The sequence below is a fragment of the Zonotrichia albicollis genome, chromosome 3 (assembly GCF_047830755.1).
Source record: "Zonotrichia albicollis isolate bZonAlb1 chromosome 3, bZonAlb1.hap1, whole genome shotgun sequence".
Lineage (NCBI taxonomy): Eukaryota > Metazoa > Chordata > Aves > Passeriformes > Passerellidae > Zonotrichia > Zonotrichia albicollis.
The window spans coordinates 26885500-26902269 of NC_133821.1; the positions used below are offsets into that span (position 1 = coordinate 26885500).

The 16770-nt window shown below is 41.1% G+C and overlaps 2 protein-coding genes and 1 long non-coding RNA gene across 4 annotated transcripts in view; 2 read left to right on the forward strand and 1 right to left on the reverse strand.

The window, feature by feature from the left end:
- The window catches only part of LOC113459568 (uncharacterized), a 29547-nt gene extending 19106 nt beyond the window's left edge, over positions 1-10441 (forward strand). Inside the window, exon 2 of the long non-coding RNA XR_003380925.2 lies at positions 701-10441. This is a non-coding gene — a long non-coding RNA (uncharacterized LOC113459568). The remainder of the gene's footprint in view (positions 1-700) is intronic.
- CNRIP1 (cannabinoid receptor interacting protein 1) lies at positions 5595-16250 on the reverse strand. Of its 2 annotated transcripts, none has more exons than XM_026794929.2 (3): positions 15856-16250; positions 15032-15176; positions 5595-5863 (listed from the first exon to the last, which is right to left on the reverse strand). In XM_026794929.2, exons 1-3 carry the CDS (start codon positions 16032-16034, stop codon positions 5747-5749), a joined length of 441 nt encoding a protein of 146 aa, XP_026650730.1. In that variant the 5' UTR covers positions 16035-16250; the 3' UTR covers positions 5595-5746. The 2 variants fall into 2 exon arrangements, with proteins under 2 accessions (XP_026650730.1, XP_005489459.1); XM_005489402.4 differs by lacking the exon at positions 5595-5863 and adding an exon at positions 10192-10471 and having other exon boundaries at positions 15856-16233.
- PLEK (pleckstrin) overlaps positions 15318-16770 on the forward strand; it is a 29233-nt gene continuing 27780 nt past the window's right edge. The window contains exon 1 of the mRNA XM_026794944.2: positions 15318-15421. Coding sequence (XP_026650745.2) covers positions 15408-15421 — 14 coding nt within the window. The 5' untranslated portion in view covers positions 15318-15407. The remainder of the gene's footprint in view (positions 15422-16770) is intronic.

Here is a 16770-nt window from a genome sequence, read left to right on the forward strand (position 1 = left end):
AAGGACTCCTTGTCCCCTTTGTGTACTTGTGTTATTCCCACTGTCAAGGATGGCAGTTAGTTATACACACCAGGAGGATTTACCCATTGGACTAAACTTAGACAGCAAGGAATATGAAATTCTCTCTTCTCTAAAACTGGACAGTTTAAGCATCACTCTTCTCTGCATTTTGTGATTTTTTTTTTTTTTTTTTGCTAAGGAAACAGTTGTGGAAGTAGCAGCTGGGAAATGTGATGATAGCACAGTGTTACCTTGATGGAAATTGCAGCTCAGAACTGTTTTTCTGGAAAAAGTAGCCATTAAGGTTGACCCCAGAAAAAGCTGACTGTCGCTTACCGGCTTCATAAATAGTTGACCAAAGAGAGGATTCCTTCTTTTTGTGTTATATAAGATATATTTTCAAGTATTCAAATATTATTTTCAGTGATTAGGCCAGATGTTAAGTTCTCCATATTATTGCGATTTATTGTTCCTCTACTATCTGGATAGCTGATACCTTTAGTGACATTTATATATCAGATACATCTGGACATAAATGGTGTTGGATCTGATGTGTGCTCAGGTTTTTCCACTAAGTAATTGCATTAGGGGATAGTAATAGTGTGATATAAACAAGGGTGCAAGAAGAGTTTAGCTTATGAATGCTTAATCTTTCATTTTATGGGGTTTTTGTTTGTTTGTTTGTTTTTTTCTTTTCCAGTTTTTGAATCTTCTTTGGTAATCCTGCGTGGAAGCTGTCAGGCGTGGGGCACTCCAGCATGTTTAGAGCTCCTACCCATTTCCAAATTGAGAGCTGCGACAGACTGTCATTTTAGGAAGAGAAAAGCTCCCTCCTGTGGAAGACATGAACCTCTGCTGTGACAAGGAGCAACCATAAGGGCATCACAAGGTGATTTTAAATTAGCAGGAAAAAAAGGTTACAAGCACTGTGGAACTTTGCAAATATTGGAATGAAAAACCCTTCTCCCTGTTATTTTTTTTCTCAAAGTAATTTTTTCATCTTTTGTATGATTTATAACTGAGATACGGTTTTAGAAATAACTGCTGTAAGTAATAGTGGATCGTTTAAATACTATAATGTGGCCACAATGGACTCTTTAATGTTAAAGGGATCTAAAGCAGCTGATATTTTTTCAGATTTTGCTTTCTGTAGCTCTTTGCTGAAAAACCGTAGTATTTTGGACATTTCTGTCAATTTGAGTTTGTAGAGCTTACTTGTAAAAAATTTGTTTCCTTTTTCCTTTTTTCTTAAAGTTTGATAATCTGTATATCTCAATGATCTGTATTAAAATGATTTTGAATCTTGCTGTGATTGGTGGTCCTTGGTAGAACGTTCTGCTGAGCTCAAAGCCCTGTGTGATTTGGAAAAGAAAACTGCATAGAAGGCATAAAGATGAAATTGTGATGGAGGGGCTGGAAGTAGAACTTGATATAAAATTCCTGATAGAAACAGTATTTTTACCTTTGAGCTGAATATGATTCATGCTTATGATCTGAAGGTAGAAGGCTCTAGCTCATTAGCATATTAATAAAACCTTGAGGCATTTACTTCCATAAATGCTAATGTTATTCCCCTGAGAATGAAGCACTTTTGGGGAGGGGGAGATGGATCTTTAGTATTCTAATGGAGTTTTAATTTTACCAATTCCAATTCATTGTCAACTAGAGCAGACTGAGACAGCACCGAGTGCTCTGACCCGCTGCAAAAAACTGTTGTGTTGAGATTGGGTATTGGGATCCTGTCCATTGGCCAAATGGTAAATTGTCATCTTGTTCAGAGAGAGCTGGGTTCTAGCTTGTGCCACACAGTAGCTTAAGTTTGGTTACAAAAGCATGGGATTAGCAATGGCATGTAATGATGAAGTGAGATTTAGTTCTGTCTTTAGAAATGTTATGGTGTACCTGCTTATTTTGATAGAGTTTGGAGACATCTTTGAAGAAGGGAATGGTTACTGTGTTAAGGTAGTATTATCTTTATTTATGAGAACTGTTAAGATGTTATAGTTTGGGTGAGCAGTCCTAATGATTGTGCTTTCAAAAATGCAAGCTCCCGAACTTGTGGGCAAGCAGAAATTCTCATGAGGCTGCATGTAACAAAGGCTCAAGTCAGAGTCATGAGAGATGTTGCCAGAAGTGCCTTATCAGTGAGGTTCGGTGCTGTGTGAGCTCCCTTGGATCCCTCTGACCACAGAGCACTCACTGGCTGCTGCTCTTCAGGTGCCAGTTTGGATTAAAGAAAATCAGCAATAGCAAAGGGGAGTCCCTCTCACATAGAAGTATTTGCACTGGGTTCTGCGAGGCTGGAGTGTTTGTGTGGGAGGGGAAGTGGTCTGTGCAGCTCATATGGGGATGGGGAGGCTTTTACATATGGCTTACAGCTCACTAATGGCTCCTAGGATTGAAAGTTCCTTCCTGGTACATATGAGTCACCGTGCCTGGAGGGATTAAGATGTGTGGACGTGGCATTTGGGGACATGGTTCAGCGGTGCACTTGGCAGAGTTAACAATTGCACTGGATGATCTTAAACATCTTTTATAACCCAACTAATTCTACAGTTCTGTATTTCCTGTTAGTAGCTCCATCTATCGATTGGCTGGAGTATTTCTGATTGCTGCTTTTTTCCCTATGGCAATTTTTGTCTGGTTTCTTAAGAAATTGAAACTTGTATCAAGCACACTTTGTCTTGCTCTTCTCCTTTCTCTGCACCCCTCCACTCCAAATATTAGACTTTTTAAATGAAAATTGATTACTGAGTTGCTTTAGTTTATGAAATTACAAACCTGAACACAGTACACTGGATGAAATTAGTTTCCCTAATGATAGAGGGGCTGCATCATGAGTTGAACTCTAATGTTATAACACCAGGGAATCCACAGGAGATGGACAGGAAATTAGTCTCTATGTCCTGTGGTTCACTATGACACACTAAGAGAACAAAAAAGTTTTACTGTTTTTAGTATTCATATGGCAGTGATTTCTGCAAAGCAACTGTGATCTGGAAGAAATGGCTTTAAATCTCTGAATCCTCAGCAGTTAATTTTCTTTTACTGGACCTGTGGGAATTGAAATAATTGTAAAAATACAGAGGAGAAAACTTACCAGAGCTGGATATTTACTCTTGACTGGAATGACTACTAATTTGCACTTGCTCATTTTAAATAAAGTCTTGTTTGAAAACTTGTAGACTATGGTTGAAACAATTTCAGAGATGTTCTGGTATTTTTGAAGTAATTTAGAGGACTGGTTTGTATAATCTATTGCAGATTGCATTAAAGCCTTTTCCTCCTTCCAGGAATTCTGCATTAAAGGGGCTAAACAACAGGTAACTCAGAGCTGGTCTGAGTTGACAGTCAGCCTACTTTTTTCCACTGCATCCTAAAGACCATTGTCTCATTTAATTTTTCATTTCTATGAGATTTTAATAAAGGCCGAGGTGGCAAGAAGGAGGTGGGCTAAAACTGATTCCACCCTTTTTTCTCCCCAATTGAAATTTTTTGTTAAGTAGTATAAAACTAGCTTGACTGTTGTTCAGTACCATAAGCAGCATGCTTGGCCTGGCTGAGCCGTGCCAACTTCTACTTGGAGTATTTCCTCTAATGTTTTGAGGAGAGCTGCTCTACACGGTACTGATGTACTCAGTTGCTATGCCCTCTGTGTTGGAGGTAAAAGGGCTTCCTTGCTCATTCCATACTATGGAATATAGTGCTGCTTCTCCCACCCTCTTGTATTATTACATTAAAAGTTCCTGAATGACTGAGGGCCTTGTATTTTGGAAATTGTCATTTACTCCAGAGCCTTCAAGGAAAATGAGTGATAGATTGAACAGCAAATGCTGAGAGAATAGAAAAGCTCTTCTCTCTCTCCATTATGGATGAAAGATGAGAGAGAGGGGATGTAGATAAGCAATGACAGGATGTGAAACTTGAGAAGCTTGAGATTAGTATGAAATCTGTGGAAAGTTACTGACACTGAGCTTAGTGAGCCAGAAGTTTAAAGCTACTTACCAGTAAAAACCACGGGGAGTTTAGTAGGAGATTTTTGAGGTTAGGAACAGTCTTTCTAGCAGAACTGAGAAGAAGTATTAAAGGTGACTGAGATGGAGACTACCAAAAGAGATTTTTGAGAGTTCTCTGCTAGTGTTATATTTTCATATGGAGACTCCTACTGACTGTTTCCCCCAGTGCCTGTGGGTCAAAAGCACATTCTGAGATTCTCCTGTCTCTTTCCCATGACTCCAAGCCCATGCCCCTCCAATGTTTTCCCTTTAGATATCTGGACGGAAGCTGGTGTCTCTGATTAAGGCATGGTTCCTCATGGATTTGTAGAATAGAGTAAAAGGAAAAAATTGTGTACTTAGCTGTCCTAGTCATGGTTCTCCAAGAATAAAGGCTATAGGCAGACTGCAAGGTGGCAAATAATCTCCCGTTCTTGTGCTGTTTGGATTATCTCTCAGTTCTGGAGCTAAGTATATGGCAGCATTCCTTCTTTGCTTACTTAGCTGTGTTTGAGGGCTGCTGCTGGATTTGCAGGGCTGAAGCAGAAAGAAGTCAAAATTGATAGCTACTTTTATTAAAAGAAAAATACCCAACCCTTCAAAAAAATTTCCAGCTCTGTAAGTTCATTGTACAATTGATTCTGTATCTGTTTCTAGGTGCAAAATGTTAGCTCTTGCTTCCTGGAGAAAAAGAAATATATTTTCTAAGATAGAGTAAATGATCTGTAGAGGAAATCTTTTCACTGTATTTATAGCCAACAACCTCCCTGGAAGCGTTTCCTCAACGTCTATAAGTTATACTTAATCTGTATTAAAATGATTAGGTCTAAATTCTTACAGTTCTGTTTTAAGCAAGTGAAGTTCATTCACATTTTAGCATATTAGGGCAAATTTGTCTCTCATGTTTATTCTGTATGTTTTGGTGGAACTTTGTAGCAGTAGTGCATTTGGGACTTTCGTTTTCTAAATCATCCACCTCCTACCCCCTCAAGGTAAGCAAAGCTCAGTGTAAACATTGTGAATTTAATTCATTGTGTAACCAGCACATTTATATCTGGCTAGTACCTTGTCCTGATACACAAAATGCTGCCAGACTTGAACAGAGTAGATGCATGATACTTTTTCATTTGTTTGTTTTAATGTTTTTCAAATCTTTGGAGGGTAGTCATATAGTTTCCATACAGAACAGGGATGACTGCAGTTGTGTTTTCATACCCTGGTGTTTCCTACATTTGCTCAGCTTACCTGTAGCATAGTATTTAGCCAGAGATGTCTCAGAAGCCAGAAGTGAAAGTTATACAGCTAATTTAAAAACTCCAACAGCCAGCAAATTAAAAAAAGGCACCAACTCAGACTACATATTCTATGCACAGAATTGGCCACAGCTTGTTCTCTCCAGTAAGTCTGAAATGTGGGAAGTGCCTGAGGTGAATCTGTTGGCATAGCAACTTAGTGAGCAGGAGAATGCCATCCATCACAGTCAGAAAAGAGTGTATGTTGTGATATTGCAGTACTGCCACTTGTTTGCAGACCCTCCTTGTAAGTTAGTAAACTCATAAAGATTCAGTTCAAACTTCTGAGAACATTTGGTCCCTGTAACATATATACTGTAGTTTCATGTGGATTTTACTGACAATGTTGTCACAGTCACTCCTGTAACAGTAGGCTCCCAACCTTGTCTTTACTGTGCTGAGAATGAGCAGAAGGTCCAGTTAACCATCAGGACAGTCATGTAGTTCTTGCCTTCATCATCATGCAGTAATAGTTTGAAATTTCTTCTCCCAGCATTGTTCAAAGGCTGCAGATCCTAGATGGGATACCAGGCTGTTCCTCACTATTGGAATAAAGGAAGTAGGAGTGCCTCTTCTCTGGGGGAGGGAAACAAAGGTGTTACAGAGAGCACGCAAAACACTGGTGCATGGATTGCACCATCAAGACTCAAGTTTGTCTGAGTGAGGACAAACAGAATATCAGAACCTTGTACCTGGTCAATGCAGACGTGCTGCCATGAATTGTTTCTTAAAATTTAATATTTTTTAGCATAAAAATTGATGGAGAGGCTGTCTATCACTGATTTTAAGCCATGTCTCCAATGGAGATCTGTTTGTCCATGTGCTCACAGTGCAATTCACTGTGTGTCAAAAGGTAACAAACTCCAATGACTGCAGTGGGATAACTCACAAAACCTTACAGTAGTCACAGAGAAACAATGCAGAGAGAACTGGTTTGTCTCTCCCTAGCTCGATGCCACCTTGTCTTCCTAATGCTGAAAGCCAAGGCTCATAGGGATTTGAAGCCTTAAATCTTGCTATCAGGGAGAGGGGGAAAAGGAAGCAGTCCAAGAAACGCTGGTGACAGCTGCCAAGCATGCAGCAGGGAAGGCCTATGGGCAGGAGTGGGTGTCTCTCCTGGCCAAAGGTCTGGATCAGCTACACCAAAGAGGACTTTGCAAGTCATTGCTTGTGAGCTTTGTAGAGTTCAGGGAAAACATGAATGTTGAAGGACTTGTTTTTCTGCTGCTTTGTGCTTCAGGGTTGACATAGCTATTAAAAAGATGCTCACTGCTTTGAATTTTGAAAGTCATTGCATTTGTTTCAGATCTCAGATAGAGGTTAGCATTTACAACATGCCACATCGTTATTTAATCAAAGCTTTGCATGAGGCTTTAGAAGAATGGAACACACAGCACATACATTAAAATTTTACATAGCAAGTGAGGGCAGTGCTCTTAACCAAGTGAAAAAGAACCTCTCTTGTCATGCAAAAGCCTTGTATTACAAAACTTAGACCTTTATTGTACAGAAGTTCTGTTCACATCTTTTATACAAAGAATTATATAAATTAGGTCCTCTGATTATTTGCTAGTCTGGAATCAGTAAGTGTCACTGCATTTGCAAACCAATGGACAGAGCTTCAGCTGAAGCCAGTAAAACCTCTTTACCACGTGAAAGTTGAGACTTGAGGTGTATTACTTCTGTTTCGTAAGCAGTCAGATAGTAGGAGATACCAAAGTCTGTAGTAGCTGCACTAAACACAAAGTGTTGTGCAAAATCTAATGATCTAATACTATAATAATAATAATGTGCAGGATCACAACTGTAATAGTCATGACTAATAACTTGCTTTTGAATCCTGTTACTCAGCAGGATCAAAGAGCTATCTGCTACCTCTAAATATAAATGAAAAAGTGACACAAATATTTGGAATGTTCATTTCATTTTTCTTATGAGAATGACAGCTGGACATTTCATGACAAAAATCTTGAAGTCTCTTATTTATAAAACCTCCAACTATGAGTGCTTTCTGGTTTCAGCTGGATTGACACATTGTCAGCATTTTCTGACATATATATTTGATCCTAGTGTACTGTGTCCTGAATTATAGTACTGAATTCTGTATAAAAATGGAAATATTAATTCGAAAAAGCTGTGTAAAGAACAAACTTGTCTGGAGATTTAAATGCTGCTGACTGAATAATGCATCAAGCTGTCACAGCAGCAGTTTTGTAGTGACTCAAATTCTATGAATATTCAACAGAGTTGTCCTGGATGAAAGCAATGAAAAACATTACTTTCAGGAAACAGCTGAAGTCTTGGGTCTCCTTTACCAGGAGCAAAAGTTTATTTTGTTAGCAAAGCACTTGGTGAACCAGAGGAAGTTGATGGGACTATTTTGCTTTACATGTGTGGAGTATCAGAGCTGGTAGTATGGATACTCAAACAACATCACATGAATAATCTTCTATTTAAGAATAATGCAAATCACATTTCTGTATGCTTAAACCTCACCCAGGGGAGGATATAAGAGCTGATAAATGCCATCCCCAGAGAAGTGATTAACCAATTCTCATCCTTTCTATCCCTGCTGCTGTCTATGAAAGGGGTGCTGCAATCCTCTGCAGCAATGTTCAGTCTTTGAATATGGGACCTGTGCAACAGTTGCTCTTGCTGATCTCTCCTTTATTTTAAAAGCAACTCGCTCCATCTGCAGCCTTTTTCTTCAGCATCCTCTCAACTGAATTGCTACAGGACCTGCTAGTTATAAGTGAAAAGATGGCCTATTTGGCATTAATGTGGGCAGGAGAATTTGCCTTAGGAAGAGTATACTTCCAGCTGGCTGAGAATAACAATCCTCCTGTGCCAGGATTGGCTGGATTTATTCATTGCAACATTTTTTAAATGCTGGAGAGCTAGGACACTGTGGATCTTACATTTTTTTTACTAGGACAGAAGTCTGTGAATTTATGTGTCACATGTATTGTGTGCCAGTGTACATATGTGTTCGTATACAGAAACAAAATGAACCAAAGTATGCAAATTATGGGAGAATAAAATCACTTTTCTAGCAATGTACAGACAGAACTGATTCACAGATGGAAGTCCAAAATAATTAAAGCATGTTCTCTGGAAACTTCTGCTAAAATGCTGTCAGTAGTACTTCTGCCTGAAGTGCAGATTTCAATTTGGTCAGTTCTTTTCATTTTGAAGAATTCTTGCTAAGAAAAGTCTAGGAAAGAAGTTAATGGAGAAGATTATTTCTAGATTTTCATTTCAGTAAAATTTGCCCATATAATATTGCCTTAGAATGGAGATGCAGCTGACCAGCTCACCCTTACACAGCTGGATTACATCAGTGCCACTGTCAGTTCTTTTGGCAGTAGAAATCTAGTAAAGCTAGAAAATTAGTAATTTTGATTACTAGAAAACTAGTAATCAAAGCCTTTTGATTAATAACTCAGTGGAAGAAAATATTTCTTTGCTAATTCAGTTCTGTCCTAAGTCTTTACTTTTCACGCTATATTACTGGAACTAACTGCATATTATAAGTTCTTCTGAGTGTTATCACATTAACCATCTGCATTTTGGCACACTGGATCTGTGTTTCCTAGAAACAGTAGCTTTGGGTGAAGAACAGAAGGTACTTTGGACTGCATTCCCAGAAAGCACTGGCTGCCTACAACCTACTGTCTGATTTTCTAAAACCACTGCTTTTTTATATACAATGTTTTCAGCTCATTTAGATGGCCATAGTAGAGAAGAAATTGTTTAGGTCCTTTATTACAAAGATCAAAAGTCATGTTTACCATTTACATATACAATTTACAAATTATTCACAAAGGGAATAACAGATATGCAGGAACTGACAGCTTACTTCAACCCAAGCTGGGGACAGGACAAGTGTAGTTGTTTCCTTCCTTCCCTGTCTTTACAGAAATTAAAGATACATCTGTTTTGTGTTGTCTGTTTGTGTTAAACACTGATCTAGTGTTTATGAAGCACCTTTAGTTATAACTATGCAAATACTTGCATGCTTATCTTTATTTGAAAGACTGCAGTGCATGTATAAACATGCCCTGGGACCTGCACCTTCACACTACTGAGTGCTTGTTGGTCAGAAATCTTGTCAATGAATACAGTGGTCAGGCTTGAAAATGTCGATTTGTAAGATCTCATCAATGTGCGATTAAAATAAGAATGGAGTTTAATATCAGAACCCTTACTCTAGGAAATAAATTAGGTATGGCTGCTGTATCTCTCAAGGATATTATACGATCTTAAGATAGGTCATAGCCATGTCGTTAGATGTCTTGGATAACACAATGGACTTATTGCTCTTCCTTCATCATGTTTTATACCATTTCCTAATGCTATTTCAAAGACTGGAAAACGTAACAAAAAATAATCCTCTTTAGGAGATTTGGTAAATTAGCAAACTTCACAGAATATCTTACAGCACTTAACAAAAGGGAGAATGAGTTCCAAATCCCTTGGTATGAAAGCATAATACCAACAGTGTATTAGCTGCCATTTAGCTAAACGTACAAGTAACCATATTTTTAATTTTTGGTGTCCACTGGGAAGACAGTACAACAAAATGCTTGAAGGAACACACCGATTTTGGAGCAAACACAAATGTAAATACAGAAATCACCAATGTGATGTTAATCCAAATTCTAAGCAATGAAGCAAAACACTTCACAAAAGTTGTTACATCTAGTCAGAATAATCCAAATACTTACAACAGTATTATGATATGACATCCTACCAAGCTATCAGATAATCCTTTACCATGAACCTTTCAGTATTCTCAGGGCGACAGATAAAGAATGTTGCAGGTGCCATGGTAAACTTAAAATACAGTAATAGGCAAATATTTTAGTGGCACCACCTGTATATACAATGTAGTTGCTGGAACCTTATGGACAAAGCAGTGTTACAGTATGCCTTTATTAAGGCTTCTTGCTGGTTTAAAAAGGTAGATTTTTTTTTTTTTTTAGGGAGATAGTCCAGCAGTATTGGTTTCCCATCTCTTCAGTGGAAGGTCTCTTTATTGATCCACATGAGACTGCGTGTTTCATTTGGTTTGCATTCGTACTCAATACTGCCAAAGCTGTTTCCCCACTGGCAATGATCCCGTTTGTGGTAGTTGTAGAATTTGACTTGCCAGACTGTCTCAAAAACTCCAATGTCATTAAACTGTGAGGAAGAGGGAATACCAGTGTTAGTGAGCTGATTATTTTGGTTTCTCTCTCATCCTGAGAAATAACACTTATGAAGCTGCAGAACATAAAACATCTGGTATAAGGATCATTGTTCCTCAGATCAATAAATCGAAGACCTGTAAAACCTGCTCTAGCAATCAGAAAGTCTTTTATGTTTAGCCACACATACTACATGAAGGATCAGATCCTGCATGTACTGTCCTCTTGCACTCACATCTGGGATAGGCAAGGGAGTAAAAATATTCAAGTTGCCACATGGATAAATGTTACTAACAACAAGAATCAAAACCATAATCTTTCTTAAGATGACACAGCTTGTATATACTGTAGATCATGTACCAGTGATCTGCAGTGATACAGACCATTACTTTACCTTTATACCATACCTAGAGACTGCAGTTGGGATTGGGAATATTCTTCTTTTCCTCAGTCTGAAGCTTTTAATGTATCTGCATTTTGGAGTCTTGTATTTGTAGTGTATTGACTGAGATGTGCTGCTCTTGCACACCACTTACTACTTTCCTGGGATTCTATTCCACATTTTAAATGAGATTTGAGCAAGAGAATGTCTGTGTGCATATCTGCAACTGTTAGTTGGACTGTGATAGTGCAGCTGAGTAGTAGAAGCTAATAAAAAGATAATCAGCCTGTTTAGCAGATAAGTGTCTAATACAGTGAAGAAGTGAGAATTGACTTTAAATTGTCTGTGCATGCAGCTCTGAAGTGAATGAGACTGTGGCTACAATAAAAGCTCTATGGCTATAATAAAAAAGTTCTGTAAAATGAAGTTGTTTGTTGTTTTTCTTTTTTCTTTAAGTCACTCCTAGACACCTGTACAACATCAGAAAAACCTCAGTGAAGCTTTCAAGCATAAATTATGATTTCAGTTTTAATGGTAATGGAAAATTGGGGTTCCTATGCATTGAGACATTGCAGAGAATCTCAAGTGTGGTGTGAAGCCTGTATGTATTGCCATTGGCCTTAAGCCAGTATGGCTTGTTGATTGTGTTATGTTGTTAGAAGATACTAGATAGTGAATTAAGTGCTACTGAATGGCACTGTTCTTCAGTATTTTTTCCCTTTCAGTATTTCCATCACTCACTTTAATGACAGCTTCTTCATTTGACTGTTTGCCATTCCTATCATGTGCCTGGGAGCTGATCTTTGATCATCTGCCTGCTATAATCACACTTGCAAAGTCAGTAGGAAAGCCCTTTTACAGAGAAATTGTTCCCGATTTACAAGCAGAGTCTTCTGTATCCAGATTTTCCAGAAGGACACATTTGCCATTGTTTTTTGAAATTAAAAATGTGGTTTGTAAGGTGCTGCTGTGTAACAGCCATTACTTTAAACCTTCCCTCTGCCCACCCTGGTAAGTTAAATTTAGCCTTGACAATAGCAGAAGTTGCTGTGTGCTGTAAGTGAAGGGGTTTTATTCGGCTCCAGTTACAAGTGTTACCTTGAAGAAGTAACAGAAACATTTCTGCCACTTCCTTTGACTAAGAAAGAATCAGATGTACAGGCTATTTTATCTCTCCCAGCAACTAAAACCTTAATTAAGGACTTTTTTTTTAATCAATCATCTTTGATAGTAGTCCTGTTACATTCATAATGCAAGACAGTAAAGGTTAAGCACAGTGGGTATTAGTGTGCACAGTCCACAAAACTTGTCAGAGAGAAGAATCAGGCACCCTCACTGTGGAAACTAAGGAAGAAAAGGCATTTCTAGGAACATTTTTAGAAGGTGATATGACACAAGAGCATAATTTCATTTCATTAATGTATGAAGGATCTGAATTTCAAAAAGATAGATAAAGAAATCAAATTTAATTTTCATTAATGACCCAGTTTGCTGAGCTACCCTGAGTAGTTTGACTGCTCTGGGTTTCCAGGAGAAGGAAAAAATTAATTGCAGAGCTTTTCTACTACCATGTGCCTCCCTCTGCCTGGTACTTAGGACATGCAGAAGCTATGTGGCATAATGAACATTCTGCATCCTTAGAGCTCCTCTGAATTCCCATGGCTCCTACAGTTGAATCCTGGCTACTCCACTGAGCTTATATATGGGCATCCCCAGGGAGGAAGAATAGCCCTGCTCTTTGCAGGTCAGGCTTCATATTAAGTATATTTCTCAGTCTGCTCTTCTCTATCATCTGGTGCTGTAGGAGTTAATAGTTAACTAATCACTCCCTCTACATTTGCATGCTGAGATGATTTTATAGTTACTACTGTGAATGCCGTTCTAGCTTCTTTATTCAATCTTAGACTAGCCTGATCAAGAATAAAATGAGGCCCAAAGGCAGGCTTCTAACTTAATTTACACCATTTGCTAGACAGTTTAGCAGTTTCTGGATAGTCTGCATGATTGACCAGGTAACAGAAACATATAATCAGATTCTGGAATTCAGAAACAGGATTGCTGTTCAACATGTATAAACTCTGGCTGTCATGGGTCAGATGTCTACTAGCCAGTTAAAGCAGCAACACAAAGAATTATTTGTTAAAAGTTTCAAAGCAGATAGGAAAGAAGTTCTTATGGATCTTAATGGACCTTAAGTTATTCAGACACTAGATTGGCAATATCAGACTTGTTTTTGACTGCAGGACTGATCTCACAATGTATTTCTAATGTGAATTCAGTTTTTATGCCTAAAATAGTGTCCTTATCACCATAGGATGCATCAGGATTCTGTCTTAGAAAAGGAAGTGGAGGCTGAAGTTCCTCATAATTGAGGGAAATAGGAAAATCTAAAGCTGTCTGCAATAAGCTCAGTTTTGAAGGTTCAGGAAGTAGGTATCCAAAGCAGTTTTCAGACTGATTTGTTCCCTAAATCTATTACAGCTCCACTTAGCTAAGCACTAAATGATGAGTTAAACATATAAATCCCTGTTGAGTTGTCTATATTTAATACTTAAAAGTATGATTTGTGGGTATCTAAGTCTGTACTGATGAACCTATCTATCAAGATCAGTTCCTAAAAGGAATTAAGGACTTGCTTAATGCTTGAAAATCCTATTAGCTTCATGGTTAATATCCCAGGATCTGATCTGTAAAAGCAGCTCTTTGGGCAAATATTGTGGCTTCTCATTCTGATGCTGCAACAAACCATGTCAGAGCTTGTCACTGAAAGTCAGAACCTCCTTACATTTTATCTTTGATTTGACTTGGTTTTCTCCAAAGGAAAAGTTAAATTTCTAGATTTTCAGAGTTCACATCAGTGCTGCACTTAAGGGTAAAGGTAACCAGCAAAACAGGGATGCCTGAGTCAAAGCAGATGTTTTTTTGGGAATGCTGTCCTTTCTCCTCCTGGTGCAAGGTGAAATATAACTACAATGATCAACAGTAGCATCCAGCAGCTATGTTCAGTTTTTTGTGAAATAATACTATGTTTGGTTTTCCAGGGTGGTGGCTGTATATAAAAGTGATTAACATAATACTCCATATTAGTCTTAATAACCTACTATTGTGAAATAGTAATGTGATGTCAATCTCCAAAATTAAGTTAGGCACATTGTAATTATTAGAAACACCAAATGGAGATGTTACAGTTCTTATTCAGAAGAGGATTACCATACTGAACTATGATTCCAGAAAAGAAATACTGAAGAGCAATATGAAATCTTCTGTGCAGTAAGCAAACGTCATAAAATTCTGAAATTTGGTGCACTTGTTTAAGCTGGAACAGACTCTTAAGAGAGCTTCAGATGAAGATGGCTTACTGCCTTGATTCCTTTTTTTGGTAGAGAAGACATGGAATAAACAGCAGGAATCCCTCACAGCTATAATCAGGAGAAGAAACAAAACTGCCAAAACTGAGCATACCACCCAAAGAGTGCTGTGGAAATCTGTCTGTCTTCATGTTTTCTGTTAGCTCTGCGGCCTTGTGGGCTGGAGCTTTTGTCATCTCACTGTGGGGCCATGGAGTCTCTCTTTAAGACTGGGGTGAGGAGCCACTTAAATATGAATTTAGGTTTGTGGGTGCAGATAATGGAAACATATGGGAAAAGAGAGAAGACAGCCTTGGGTGTTCTGCATGGTTCTAGTCTCTAGCAAGTCCTCAGGCATGCTGAAGGTGACAGATTGAAGGGGAGAGCAGTCACCCCTTGTGCTTGGGACATGCTCTGTGCCAAAAAAAATGGTGCTGCCAGGGAAAAGAGGGTCCCTGTATGCCAAGGGATTGGACCTCTAGCCAAGAACCTCAGTGGAAGCTGCCTGATATGTATAGTATGTGCTATAGAAGGGGTGGGATGTTCAGCACACAATTCTTTCTGCTGCAGCACCCCAAAGGGTTTTGCAGGTCTCTAGAAAACCTTATACTTCCTCCCGGCCCTTGTTGTTTGCTTGGGAGAGAAGGCAGCAGGATTTGTCTTTTCCAGCTATGTTCTGGCCAGCAACCTTAGTGACACAAAGCAAAGAGGAAGGCAGCGGCTGCAACCAGACTTTGCCCTGGAACATTTCACCACACTCTCTCTGGGAGTCAACCCCCTGCTGCCCTCCCTCATCCTCTCATGCCAGGCTTGGAGAACCACATACCTGCATGTTCACTTGGATGGGCTGTCTCTCCCCACTTTTGGTATGGGGCACCCCCTCGGTGTCATAGATCCCTGTGTAAGAGGCCACTTGTGCATCACGGGATTTTTCTTCCAGTGGGACATTAACACCGCCGATGCCCATGGTCCTACAAAAAGACAGGATCCAGCCTTTCACAGCCCTGAATTCCCCCTTCCTTGGCAGTTTGAAGCCAGCACGTGGGTTTGCAGCTTGGTAGCCTCTGTACTGGGAAAAAGCTTCAGGCATTTTAGCAGACCTGCATGTGCTGCTGACTCATTGGGGCTCCTGAAATATGCCAGGGCTCTGCAGTCACCCAGGGAAGGAGTAGAAAGGAGTGGCAGGCGGGATCTGATTTCGAATGGATCGGGAGAGGTTAGTTGAATCTCTTCGGCGGGGCCGCCCCTCCACACAGAGCTGGTTCCCCATCTGGTCCCTGTCTCTGCTTTGCCACGCCGCAGCGAGGCTTGGGCATTGTGTAGGAGGGGCTTCTTCCTCCAGCGAAAGCCGCGGGGAAGGAAGGAGAAAAGGAGCTGGGCTTGAAAAATCTCCGTTAGAAAGTGGGGAGGGAGAGGGAAGGCAGCGATTCCCAAAGGTGGCCGCCCTCAGGCCAGCCAGGCGGAGCACAGGGAACAGCTGGCGAGGGAGCCAGAAACGGGGCCACCCAAGTAAAAGGGCGGGGAGGGAGAAATCACGGGAACCCCGCGCTGACAGCCTGCCAGGAAAAAACATTAAACGTCTAAAAATAAAGCAGCAGGGAGGGAGAGGAGGGCCGGGGGAGCCGCCCTGAGGAGGACGGCCGCACTTACGTGGCCTGGACGGTACCGGGTCGGAGGGACACCTCGATCTTGTACTTGGCCCCGGTCAGCAGCTTGATGGTGCGGTTCTGACCGAAGCGCTGCCCGTCCACCTTGAAATACACGGCGCCGTCGTTGGGCTGGATTTTGAGGGAGACGCTGATTTTCACGAGGCCGGGGATGTCGCCCATCGCTTGCGGCCAGAGGGGCCTGTGGGCTCTGCGCGCGTCTCGCCCCTCCGGGAAAAGGCGGCTGGCCGGGAGCGAGGGAGAGGAAGAGGAGGAGGGAGAAGGAAGAGGAGGGGCTGCCGGATCCCAGCCAACCCAGCCCTTCCCAAAAGCAGCGGATGAGATACTTGATTATTTATTCCCTCCCATTAATCACGGCGTAGCATCTGGCGGTTGATGTCTTTCCCCCTCTTCTTCCCCCCCGCCTCCACTTCATCACCCCGCCCCATATCCTGATATGGGGGACATTTGCAGCTGCTCAGATTGATGCCGGTTTCCAGGGAGTTAATCCGGCCCCGATTACTGCAGCCTTAATCCCGCAGCTCGTCCCGGAGGAAACGAGACGGCCTGGGCCGGGCTCCGCGGGTTCAGCACCACGGGCGCGGACAGCGGCAAGGGCAGGGAGCGGCCCACGGGCTCCTCCGTGGGGTCCCGGCCGAGGGGAACCCCCAAACCACCCCCGACCCCTCACGCGAGGGAGCCCCCAAACCACCCCCGACCCCTCACCTGGGGGAGCCCCCCAACCACCCTCGACCCCCTCGCCTGGGGAGAACCCCCCAAACTACCCTCCGATCTCCCACCAGGGAAAGGCCTCCCGAGGGTTGATCGAGCCCTCTGGGGTGGGCTGAAACATCTGTGCAGCGGCACGGAGGAGCCAAAGCTGCCCAAGAGAGAGGGGAGGGAGGGCAGCAAAGACGTG

Excerpts from the sequence above, each read along its gene's own strand:
- CNRIP1 (XM_005489402.4), bottom strand. The coding sequence starts at position 16,034 with ATGGGCGACATCCCCGGCCTCGTGAAAATCAGCGTCTCCCTCAAAATC. Across the intron at positions 15,177-15,855 it reads CCCGGTACCGTCCAGGCCAC|GACCATGGGCATCGGCGGTG; the intron begins GTAAGTGCGGCC and ends GTCTTTTTGTAG. Across the intron at positions 10,472-15,031 it reads CCATCCAAGTGAACATGCAG|TTTAATGACATTGGAGTTTT; the intron begins GTATGTGGTTCT and ends TCTTCCTCACAG.